General features: G+C 37.8%; 1 protein-coding gene across 6 annotated transcripts in view; it reads right to left on the bottom strand.

The window, feature by feature from the left end:
- Window positions 1-13,210, bottom strand: part of ICA1 (islet cell autoantigen 1) — a 79,700-nt gene that overhangs the window by 49,489 nt on the left and 17,001 nt on the right. For all 6 annotated transcript variants that reach the window (XM_039334810.1, XM_039334807.1, XM_039334809.1 and 3 more), the window contains one exon: window positions 4,156-4,354. In XM_039334810.1, coding sequence (XP_039190744.1) covers window positions 4,156-4,354 — 199 coding nt within the window. The remainder of the gene's footprint in view (window positions 1-4,155; window positions 4,355-13,210) is intronic.

The following is a 13,210-nucleotide window of genomic DNA, read 5'->3' as shown; positions in this document are numbered from 1 at the left end:
CTCCTCTGCACTGCCTCTCTAACTTTTAACTCTTCATTGTTCTCTGTGGTGGCAGAGGGAGATCCAGTTTGAAAATGCACTTTTCCATCCAGCCACAACATGATGAGCAGAGTTTGTTACCACAGTGGCTAAATGGAAAAGTGCATTTTGAAACTGGATCTCCCTCTGCCAACACACAGAGCTACTTTGCCCAGTCCAGTAGGTTAAGTTTCACAATGCATGCTGAGGATGAAAGAAGGAAGGGCTCTGCTGGAATTCTCCAAGTGGCTCAGCAAGGAAAACTTCCTTTCCTTTCCTTCCCCTACCTCCTAAATTTGCAGATCTTCAAAAGCTAAGTAAGGGATTGTAGGGGGTGGAGGTGGTTAGAGGGACACCAAGGGTGGGAAGCTGAACACAGGTATCTCAGGGAGTGAAGCAAGGCCTTGGAAGGTCCAAGGCAGGCATCCCTGAGACACCCCATGCACTCTTAAAGCCTCTACATTCATTTAACAAATGGATTGGAAAGAACCAGGCTGAGGGCTCTTTCACTTTTCATTTAACATCCTCCTGACTTATGACTGTAATGGGCAGATCTTCAGAAGGTAAGTGAGGATTGTGAGGGGTGGAATAAGATTGTATGTATTCCAATTGGGGACAAAGAAGAAGGCCTATTGTCTTTGGGCAAAGGTCGGCAACCTGCGGCTCTGGAGCCGCATGCAGCTCTTTGAGCCTTCCCCTGTGGCTCCCAGCCTCCTCTGCCATTTGCAGAGAGAGAGAGAGAGAGACAGACAGACAGACAGGGACTCACGGTGTTCTCCGACAAGGAGAAAAGCTTACCAGGTGGGGCTCCTGCCTTGGCTGAGTCTCTGCAGGAAGCAGGAAACAGGAAGGGCAGGAGAGAGCTAGCTAGCCCAGGTATGCTGACTCAGGAATTCTGGGAGTTGAAGTCCATGAGTCATAAAAGAGCCGAGGTTGCCTACCCCTGAGCTTGCGGGAGAACAGCTTGAAGCCAGCTTGCCAGGTGAGTAGAAGATCAGAGAGAGGAAGAGAGGGGGGGAGAGAAAGAGAGAGAGAGGGAGAGAGGGGGGAAAGGGAGAGAGAGAGAGGAAGGAGAGAGAAAAAGAGAGTGGGGGAAGAAGACTGGCAGACCAAGGGCAGAAAGAGAGAGAGGGAGGGAGAGAGAGAGGGAGGGAGAGACCCTTTTGACAGTGTTATCTTCATTTTAGATATCAAAAGGGTTTTGTGGCTCTCAGTGTTTTATTTTCGGTGGGAAACGGACCAAGTGGCTCTTTGAGTGTTTGGGGTTGCCTACCCCTGCCTTTGGGATCATGTAGGGCAAGAATAAGGGGCGAAATAGATAGGTGGGCATGGTGCAGCATCTCTGCAAAGTTATGAATTCTATATAATCCGCTGATCATTTGTAAGGGCAAGTGACTGGGTGGATTCTGTAAAATTTGTAACTTTGAAACAGGGCCGTATGTAGCTTTTAGGGGGGGTTCTTTTGTAACTCTGAATGGTCATTAAACGACCTGTTGTATCTTGAGGATTGCTTATACTTAATTTCAGGTATGATTAAATTAAACATGAAAGTCTAAATTATTTTAAGAAATGTTTCTATGGATTTGTCAGCAATTAGGAATCTAAGCAATCACCGTGTGCTTTCAGCTTTTTAAATATTGAAGTGTATTGTCTATGGAGATTCTCAATCATCCCAGGTTATAGTTGTCCCAAGGTGCTTTTTTTTCCCCCAAAAGGCAGCTGGACTTTCTTGAAAATCCTTTGAAAACATTTCACTTCTCATCCAACAAGCTTCTTCAGTTCTAACTAACTGGTAGAAAATGGAAGGATTTATATTCTTTGCAGTCATCCAAAACATATCATCAAGTTGATACATGGTAAAGAAAATACTCTGGCCTTTCTGGACTATGCAGTACACATCAAGGAAGATAGAAGCCTCAACACTGAAGTAAACAGAAACCCCACACATGCATATCAGTAGCTACCTTTTGATTTTCACTATCCATTGGAACACAAACTAGGAACGATCAAATTCTACATCACAGTGTTGCACACCAGTAAAACAAAAAAGAGAAAGAACAAAAACATATCAAGGAAGCCCTCAGAACTTAGCTATCCTAATTGGTCTTTGTCAAATCCACAAAAAGATCCAGTAGGAGAACCCTCACAACAGAGAGAGAAGAAGAGAGCAACAAATGGAGCCATGTTGTCATTCCATACATTGCAGGAATACTGAAAGATCTCAGGTGGATTTTCAACATACATGCAGACCTGTAGATTGGGGAAATTAAATAACCACTTCATAAATGTATGGCATAACACAGAGAACAAACTTATCAAGGCAGGATTCAGCAGATTCATCTGCATCTGAAAGATAAGACTCACTCCTCTGAAGACAGCAAGGTTCACATTCTTCACTGAGAGGACCAATGGTTTGAAAAGAGAGTCAAAGAGGCTATCTATATTGAAACTAAATAGCCCAGTGGTGGCGAACCTATGGCACAGCTGCCAGAGGCGGCACTCAGAGCCCTCTCTGTGAGCACGTGCACTGTCGCCCCAGTCCTAGGCCTTCAGCTGGGTTTTATAAAACCTTTTTGCTTTAGGCCTCCGCTGCCATGTGCAAAAAAAAAAAAAAGGTTCAGTCAATTTCAACTTCTCGTGGGGAAAAAAAAGATCTTGCAAAGTTGGAATTGATTACTGAACTTTTTAGTCCCACCCAGTCTTCTGTTACCACCGCAGCCATGCCCACCCAATTGGCCACACCCAGCCAATGGACCACACCCACCCTCGACGATGCATGTGGGTTTTGGGTTGCAGTTTGGGCACTTAGTCTCTAAAAGGTTCACCATCACTCGAATAGCCCTTCCTCAACAGAGGAGAGGGATACAATACCATCTATCTCCTCCAGTTCTAAGAAATTCCACACCTTTTTACACTCTGACTCAAGTGACTCTCAGGATACAGATTACACACACACCCCAGTGGCTTCAATGACTCTCAGAGTACTAACAACTGACTCTCAAAGTATTAACGACTGGATGACTGCAAAGAATACAAAACCTTCCATGCCTCACTATTAGAACTGAAGAAGCTTCTTGAATATGAAGTGTAAAATTTTCAAAAGAAAAAAACCAAGAAAGTCCAGTTGCCTTTGGAAAAATAAAGCACTTTGGGTTAAAGCTTATTAATTATATTGCTGAATACTGAAATCTTTGGTGGTTTATCTTATATTGATATTACTAAAATAATACAATATGAGCATAAATGTTCATCTACATTCTAATAAGTGTCAAAATACTGGCCAGACCAAGACCTTTGTAGTTTCTGAAGATGGCATTACATGTCATCCAGTCATTTTAGCCTTCTATGAAGCAAACTATGATCAACATCTGACAGCTATCTTGAATATAAAGTGACACAATTGTTACTTTTTCACCGCTAAAGACTACTAAAGCAGCTTCTTAAAAATATAGAACAATTCACTGAATTGTTACTTTTTTAAAAAACGCAGTTATTTACCTTTATTTAATTAAATAGAATAGAAAAAGAAAAAAATGTAAAACCCTCTCTCTCATATCTTCAGACATCCACATCTGCCTATTTCAGGTCCTTGGGAAGAACTTGATACATGAATAAAAATGCCAAATTCAATATGAACATCTGTCTGACTGTGCAACAAATTTATAATGAAATATGGCCATCCTTCATTAAAATTGTCCATGCATGTCTTCAATAACTGAGAGGCTGGTAGAACTTGACCAAACAATGTTTAGAAATGGCCAATTTATGTAGGTAGCACTGGTAATTTTTAGCATATTTATGGTATCTAGTTAAAATATTTACATCTTCCTTTCTCTTAAACAGCCAAACAGCTGATCTAGGGTCATTAGACAGATGCCTATTAATGAACTAATAATATTTTTACACACTCATACACACCATATGTAATTCAAGTTGGTACTCAGGAAACCATTTGTTGTCAGACCTTTTAGTAGGGAAAAATATATTCTTAGCCAGAAATGTTCTGATACATAGAAAATAATCAGCTTATGTTTAATTAGCATCTGAGTGTTGACTGTACAATTATACATTTCTCAGAAGAATCAAATCCATTATTACCATTGACTATTATTTGGCAAAGTGTGGAAAACCTCATACCTTCCTAAATTTTTCCATCTGCTTATAAAGATCAGGATCCAGCTCCTGAGAAACATCTTTCATCCATAACAGAGCTCCCCGGTATTCAGTTCGACATTGTTCCATTCGGTTGACTGTCAACCATGTATCAGAAATAGCTCTGTATCTAAATGTCTCCACTTCTTGGTACAGTCTGCACAAAGGAGTACGCAATGCCAGTCTGTAACAAAAAGAAAAACATATGGGCTTAGGACAGCTGTCTCAGAATTATTTTTTGAAGTTGACTAGCAAGCTCATAAAACATGAGAACTATATTTTTAATATAAGAAACATATTCAAGGTAATTAGAACAGATATAGATCTTCAAGTCTCATTTCAAAACACAGTACAGAAAATAGAATTTTCACAATAAAACTGTGTAAATAAAAGAACACAACACAATCACACAACTACTTGCAATGATTTCAGGGTTGCTGCCTTAAGTACATTTAATCATAACACACTAATTATAAAGGATTTAAAAGTAGATTAAAAGTGAGTTTCTGATTGTTCAATCTCAGAATTCTTAAGAACTGACTTTGAAAGGCAAGCTGCCAAATACAACACACAACTTTTTTGCATTCCTTATTTGCAGTGAATAAAATGCCATCTTTAAAGTATTTTGGCTTTAAAGTGAATGTACTGTGGGGTTTCTCCAAACAATATAAATCAGATATAAGTAGTGTTGATTAAGTGAACACACAATTAGTACAGGTAGTCCTTGACTTACAACCACAATTGAGCATAGAATTTCTGTTGCTAAGTGAGATATATGTTAAGTGAGTTTTGCCCAATTTTTGACCTTTTTTGTCACATTTGTTAAGTGAATCACTGCAGCTGTTAAGATAGTAACACTTTGTTAAATGAACCTTGCTTCCCCATTGACTTTGCTTATTAGAAGGTCAGAAAATGTGATCAGATGACCCAAGGACACTGCAACTGTCATATGAGTCAGTTGCCAAGTATCTGAATTTTGATCACGTGACCATGGAGATGCTGCAATGGTCCTAAGTGTGAAAAATGGTCATAAGTCACTTTTTCAGCGCTGTTGGAAGTTTGAACAGCCACTAAATGAATTGTTGTGAGTCAAACACTACCTGTATTTATAAGCAGTGGATTTTGCATATTGGCAGTTTTAAAGCATTTCAGTTCAAGTATTAATAGAAATATCAAACTGGTTTGAGCCTTTTGTGCTACAAGAATATTTTAGTAATCATTATTTTATTAATCTTTTTTATGTTATTTTCATAAATTGTATTAACCATCTCTATTGTTTCCTTAATCATTATTACAGTTTTTTAAGTTGAACCTTTCTTTCACCACGATGAAAAATGGAAGATCATTTTGGACCAAGCATTCTCAGGTTTTTGTTGTGGGGAAAAAAGGGGGAACGTGTGTTGGATACATTCATCGCCTTGAGATATTTGTAAAAATAGTAAAGACGGGATACAAATAAATACATTTATTAATATGTTAATTACAGTATAGTGACATATCTACCTAGCTCAAAATTAATTGAGATTTCCAATAATAGATGAATAATAAATGTAGTATTTAGGACACCAGTGAACGTATCATTGAATTTATATAGTAGGTTAATGATAACAGAACAACAGAAGGGGTGTTGGGGCAATTCTAATCCAATCCTCAGCTCAAGGAGATCCCATATCATTTCAGACAAATGGGTATCGAATCTCTTCTTAAAAACCTCCAGTGACAGAGCACTCACAACTTCTGAAAGCAAGCCATTCCACTTGTTAATTGTTCTCACGGCCAGGAAATTTCTTTTTAGTTCTAGTTTGCTTCTCTCTTTGATTACTTTCCATCCATTGGTTGTCTTGCCTTTGGAAAATAAGTTAACCCGCATCTTCTTTGTGGCAGTCCCTCAAATACTGGAACACTGTTATCATGTCACTCCTAGCCCTTTTTTTCACTAGACTAGACATACCCAATTCCTGCAACCATTCTTCATATGTTTTAGCCTTCCGTCCCCTAACCATCTTTGTTGCTCTTCTTTGCACTTTTTTCAGAATCTCATCTTTTTTATATTGTGGTGACCAAAACTGGATGTAGTATTCCAAGTGTGGTCTTACTAAGCATTACAAAGCAGTACTAACATAATCTTTTTTTTTTTAAACAAATTGTATTGTTTTTTTATTTTTAAGACAAAGTGCTCAAGACACACCATGATGTTAGGGTAGTCAAACATCCAAAAACAAAACATATATACATAATTCAATCAATACATCAAGTATTCCCTCTCTTTTTCTCTTAAGTGACATAATTTATTTATAATAGTCCAATTCTAGCTTAAATTTATTCAACCTAAACCTGTTTTTAAAGCTTTATAAATTTACACTACTATAATCAAATTAACTTTAAGTACAAACATTATCAATTTGGATAACCCTTTCAAATATGTTCTAGTTCCTTAATTTTATCATAAATCTTATTTATTTCTTCTTCCACTAATATCCCTTATTTAAAATAAAATATTACTCTGTCCTATACCTATCTAATCCATCCATCAATCAATCTCTTTAAGCTGATAGAAAAAAACCAGACCCTAAATCATTTCAATACATTAGACAGAATTCAAATTTCATCCAATTGTCATAACTAATAACATCCATGTTATCAAACACAGATCATCTTATTAGATTAACTCAACATTACATAATAATTTTCTTACAAGTAAACTTATTGTTCTAAACAAAAAGACATTCTTAATCAATTTAATATATATATTCCATTAATCACCCTTTTTTCTCTTATTAGAATTAATAATTTTCATATAGATAAACCTATCAATCCAAAAAGTACATTCTTAGTCAATTTAACATATATCTTCGATTAGTCACCCGCTTCTCTTACATCTAGTTCATAATCTTAGTCCTTAAATCAATCCATAATTTTAAATTGCCTTTAGTCCATTACATAAAATTTTAAATTTCACTTCTTTTCAGTCTTATTCTGGGCTTCTTCATATGCCAGGTAGGTTTCCATAGCAGAGCTTTCCTTCCAGCTGATAAGTCTCTCTTTATTGCTTGTAATATCCTTTGGATCAATGATGACCATCTTGGCCTCTGCATTGGCCCTCTGTTTCTCTTAACCATAAAGTCTCGTTGTTTTAACATTTCAAATCTCAGTCTTTGCTTTTTCTGGTCCTCAACACCATGAGTGAACTGCTTATAAGGCAAAATCAATTTCTCTTTATTCTTAGTTAAGTCCTCTTCTTGTGTAATCTGTTTTATAAAATAGTCAGGTATAGGCTGAGAGTCAATTTTGAAGTTTAAAGGAGAGATTCTGGCTCTTAATTTTGTAGTAAACTCTTTCATTGTAGCACATATTTCTTCTTTAGCCTCATAGATCTTTTCCAGAATAAGTTTACAGTTTAAATGTGAATGCGGCTCCATTTTAAAAATTGTTCAGCTGCATTAAATTATCTTTCTCTTAAAAAACAGTTTGAAGGCCAAAACCATCACATCTCCAAATAGTCAACAATTACAATATTAGCTTTTGACCAGTAGATGTCCTCAGTAAGCTAAGAAATCTTTTTCAAGAGTCATTTTTTTCCCTTTTTTCTATTTTTTAAGGAAAAGGCGGACAAAGAAATAATCTTCCAGTATAAGATAATAATACCTCTCAAAAAAAAAAGAACAACAGCATAAACTGATAGTACAATTCTTAGGAAAAAATTTTTTCCAGTACCCCAACACACACACACACACACACACACACACACACACACACACACACATGAATGTAGTCTTTAAAACTTTGTTCTATTCTTTTGTTCAACGCCTTTCTTCCCCAACATGTAGAAGCTGCTTTTCCAAGCCAGGGAAATAATTCCAACAGGGCTCTTACAGGCAAAAAAAAAAAAAAAAAAAAAGCAAAATAGGATGAAGAGAGGAGCAAAAAAGAAAGTCTCACCCAGATTCACCACAGTGGGTTTTCAAGCTTAGCTGTTCTTTGACATGTGGTTTCTAGCGGCTAGGTGATCGGTCATTTTACTGGCTGATCTTCTTCTCCGTCGGCTCTCAAGTTGGCCCGGGCAGCTGGAGAAGCCGTCGCTCTTCCACAGCCGAGCGAAGCCTCTTCGACAGAAGTCGTACCCTCCAAGGTGACTTTCGACCCGCATAAAAGTCTACCCGCTGAGGGAAGCTAGCTGACAAAGAGACAAGTCTCTTAGTGTGACTAGGAGCGCCGCAATCTGGAACCGGAAGTCAGTACTAATGTAATCTTGATTCTGTCCCTCTCTAACCAGGATTGTATAGGCTTTTTTTGCTGCAACACCCTGCTAGCTCACATTTACAGTGAGGGGAAAAATTATTTGATCCCCTGCTGATTTTGTATGTTTGCCCACTGACAAAGAAATGATTAGTCTACAATTTTTTTTCAAACAATTTTTATTGATTTTTCCCTTTTTACACCAGAACACTTAAGAAACAAAGTGGGGATAGGGTAATCAGTTAGGTACAATAACATCATACATATACAGTATAGCTCAAATAATGCTCCTTAAAATTTCCCTCTCTAACAATTAGAATAGTATAGTCAAACTAATATATTTCTAGGTAAAATTAATTCATTAATACATTCTTAAATAAGAATTCAATTAATCAATAGAAATTATCAACAACCTTTCATTGATGTAAATCAAACCCTGTTTTTAGGTTTCTTAATTTCCAAATACCACACCTAACTTAGCCTTAAACAAAAATATTATTTACAATTCGGGTGTCCATAATTTCACTTATTTAAGCATATTATTTCCATAACTACATTCTTACATTTCTCAACTATATTCTATTTCTTATTCGGTAATTCTTCATTTATTAATTTCATCTCTTCCATCATTACAATCTTTTTATCATTATAGCTCCACAAATTAGTTATCATGTCTAATAATAAGAAAAGCATAGGAAAAATAGAAAAAAAATAGAAAGAAAAAAAAGAAACCAAGAAAAAGAAAAAAAGGAAGATCTATTATTCCAGAAAATATATTCTTACTATATTTCAATATTAAATTCTAAATCTTATCGTAAAAACACCTCTTAAAAATCCAAATCCAAATCAATCCACATCTCTATAAAGCCGTTGCAACCCATAAATGTAATCTTAAATTCCATATTTATATCTTATTCTAGCTTTCTTTCTGTTCCAAATGAGTTTCCATAGTAAGGCCTCTAAGTCCACAATAAAGCTCCCTCCATTTCTTGCCATAACGCATAAGTCAGGGGAGAATCTCCCATTGTCCATTTTAATAGGCTAGTGAAAAAGTTGTAGCGATTCTCAATAGCTCATGATTGAACATCCATCTTCATCTTTTTTGAAGTTGCGTCTAGTTTAATTACAGTAATTTTTGAATCATCCAAAGTCTCAATAGATTGTCTATAAAATGATGTAGAGTCTCCTTTAATATTATTTTGCTCTCCTCCTATTGGTTTTTTATCTGTCAGGTAATCAGTTGGAGTCTGGATATCAGCCTGCCCTTCTGGGGTAACATCCTTAGTTTCTGTGCTAAAAGTCATTTGTTCATTAGCATCGAAAGTTTTTTCTGGTGTAGATTGGTAGTCCTGATGTAAATTTAATTCCTCCATCTCAGTAAATTGTGGATAAGGTTGAAGATGGGTCTCTTGAGTATATACCCCATCTGCTGTTTCTTGGCTTGCAAAGTGCTCACTTACACCTTGCGCTTTAATTTGTTGTTGGAAAATAATCTCTTTTGTATAGGGAATTATTTGTTCAGTATTTTCAAGAATTTTGTCCAATATATACTTGTAATTGAAATCTGGACAGAGTTTCTCCATTTCAGTAGTATATAAAGCCCAAAACACACACACACACACACACACACACACACACATGAATGTAGTCTTTAAAACTTTGTTCTATTCTTTTGTTCAACGCCTTTCTTCCCCAACATGTAGAAGCTGCTTTTCCAAGCCAGGGAAATAATTCCAACAGGGCTCTTACAGGCAAAAAAAAAAAAAAAAAAAGCAAAGTAGGATGAAGAGAGGAGCAAAAAAGAAACTCTCACCCGGATTCACCACAGCGGGTTTTCAAGCTTAGCTGTTCTTTGACTTGCGGTTTCTAGCGGCTAGGTGATCGGTCATTTTACTGGCTGATCTTCTTCTCCGTCGGCCCTCAAGTTGGCCCGGGCAGCTGGAGAAGCCGCCGCTCTTCCACAGCCGAGCGAAGCTTCTTCGACAGAAGTCGTACCCTCCAAGGTGACTTTCGACCCGCATAAGAGTCTACCCGCTGAGGGAAGCTAGCTGACAAAGAGACAAGTCTCTTAGTGCGACTAGGAGCGCCTCAATCTGGAACCGGAAGTCAGTACTAATGTAATCTTGATTCTGTCCCTCTCTAATCAGGATTGTATAGGCTTTTTTTGCTGCAACACCCTGCTAGCTCTTTTGTATAGGGAATTATTTGTTCAGTATTTTCAAGAATTTTGTCCAATATATACTTGTAATTGAAATCTGGACAGAGTTTCTCCATTTCAGTAGTATATAAAGCCATTATTTTGGTGGAGGCTGTATTTAATAACAATCAGTCAATATCCGCTTTCACCCAGCTATACAGCTTCTTTGTCTTTCCCTTTTGACATAATTTGAAAGTCAAAATCAGACTCAAAGTCCAAAGAAAGGGAAAACAATTGCAGTAAATAATTTCACCACAAGATGTCCCCAGAAGGTTAACCAGTTCTTCAGTCTTTCCAGACCCCCAATAAAAATAATTTCTTTTCTCTTTTCCTCTTTTCCTTCTTTTCTTTAGTTATAAAAATAGTAGAAAATTAAAAAAAAATCCTCCAAATTGCTAGCACATTAAGTTTCTGTAACAAGGATTTTAGGATTCCCAAATATTCAAAAATAAAATCAACCATTGAAAAAGTTAACATTAATTTTTCTTTTGTTCCAAGGCTTTTCTTCCCCCATCAACAAAGCCGCTTTAAAAAGATAGGGAAAAGATTCCAAAGGCTTTTCACAGGAATAAATAGGAAAGGGAGAGGCAAGGAATGGCCTTACCGAATCTTCCACGGTGGTTCTATTTCGCTTAGATGTTCTTGTGGCTTACGGCTGGTGCAGCTAAGTGATCGGCCATTTTACTGACCGATCTTTACTCCGTCAGCCCAAAGGAGCTTGCTTGGACAGCAGAGGGCGCTGCTGCCCCTTCAGTCAAACAGGCAGCCTTCTCAACGGTGGTAGACCCAATCAAGGGTCTACCGGCGGGGGAAACTCGGCTGGCAAAGAGACGAGTCTCTTCGCACGACCATAGCGCCGCGAACCGGAACCGGAAGCAGTCTATAATTTTAATGGTAGGTTTATTTTAACAGTGAGAGACAGAATAACAACAAAAAAATTCCAGGAAAACGCATTTCAAAAAAGTTATAAATTGATTTGCATTTTAATGAGTGAAATAAATATTTGACCTCTTTGCAAAACATCTTGTTGGCAATCACAGAGATCAGACATTTCTTGTAGTTGGCCACCAGATTTGCACACATCTCAAGAGGGATTTTGTCCCACTCCTCTTTGTAGATCCTCTCCAAGTTATTAAAGTTTTGAGGGTGATGTCTGGCAGCTCGAACCTTCAGTTCCCTCCACAGATTTTCTGTGGGATTAAGGTCTGGAGATGGCTTCTTCTTGAACCACTCCTTTGTTGCCTTGGCCATGTGTTTTGCATCATTGCCATGCTGGCATACCCATCCACAACCCATTTTCAATGCCCTGGCTGAGGGAAGGAAGTTCTCAGCCAAGATTTGACAGTACATGGCCCTGTCCATTATCCCTTTAATGCAGTGAAGTTGTCCTGTCCCCTTAGCAGAAAACACCCCCAAGCATAATGTTTCCATGTTTGATAGTGGGGATGGTGTTCTTGGGGTCACAGGCAACATTCCCCCTCCTCCTAACACGAAGAGTTGAGTTGATGCCAAAAAACTCGATTTTGGTCTCATCTGATCACAACACTTTCACCGTTCTCCTCTGAATCATTCAGATGTTCATTGGCGAACTTCAAACGGGCCTGTACATGTGCTTTCTTGAGCAGGGGGACCTTGCGGGCGCTGCAGAATTTCAGTCCTTCACAACGTAGTGTGTTATCAATTGTTTTCTTGGTGACTATGGTCCCAGCTGCCTTGAGATCATTGACAAAATCCTCCCTTTTAATTCTGGGCTGATTCTTCACTGTTCTCATGATCACTGAAATTCCATGAGGTAAGATCTTGCATGGAGCCCCAGACCAAGGGAGATTAACAGTTATTTTGTGTTTCTTCCATTTGCAAATAATCACACCAACTGTTGTCATCTTCTCACCAAGTTGCTTGGCAATACTCTTACAGCCCATTCCAGCCTTGTGTAGGTCTACAATCTTGTCCCTGACATCCTTGGACAGCTTTTTGGTCTTGGCCACGGTAGAGAGTTTGGAATCTGATTGATTGCTTCTGTGGACAGGTGTCTTTTATACGGGTAACAAGCTGATGTTAGGAGCATTCCCTTTAAGAGAGTGTTCCTAATCTCAGCTCATTACCTATATAAATGACACTTGGGAGCCAGAAAGCTTGCTGATTGATAGGGGATCAAATACTTATTTCACTCATTAAAATGCAAATCAATTTATAACTTTTTTGAAATGCATTTTTCTGGATTTTTTTGTTATTCTGTCTCACAGTTAAAATAAACCTACTATTAAAATTATAGACTGATAATAACAATAACAATAATAGAGTTGGAAGAAACCTTGGAGGTCTTCTATCTAACCCCCTGCTCAGGTAGGAACCCTATACCATTTCAGACAAATGGTTGTCCAGTTTCTTCTTAAAAACTTCCAGAGTTGGAGCATTCACAACTTCTGGAGGCAGGTTGTTCCACTAATTAATTGTTCTAACAGTCAGGAAATTTCTTAGTTCTAGGTTGCTTCTCTCCTTGATTAGTTTCCATCAATTGCTTCTTGTCCTGCCTTCAGGTGCTTTGGAGAATAGCTTGACTCCCTCTTCTTTGTGGCAACCCGAGATATTGGAATACTGCTATCA

This window comes from Crotalus tigris, unplaced genomic scaffold (assembly GCF_016545835.1).
Source record: "Crotalus tigris isolate CLP2741 ecotype Arizona unplaced genomic scaffold, ASM1654583v1 scf7180000017634.973608, whole genome shotgun sequence".
NCBI lineage: Eukaryota > Metazoa > Chordata > Lepidosauria > Squamata > Viperidae > Crotalus > Crotalus tigris.
This window is presented reverse-complemented; position numbering and strand designations above follow the sequence as displayed.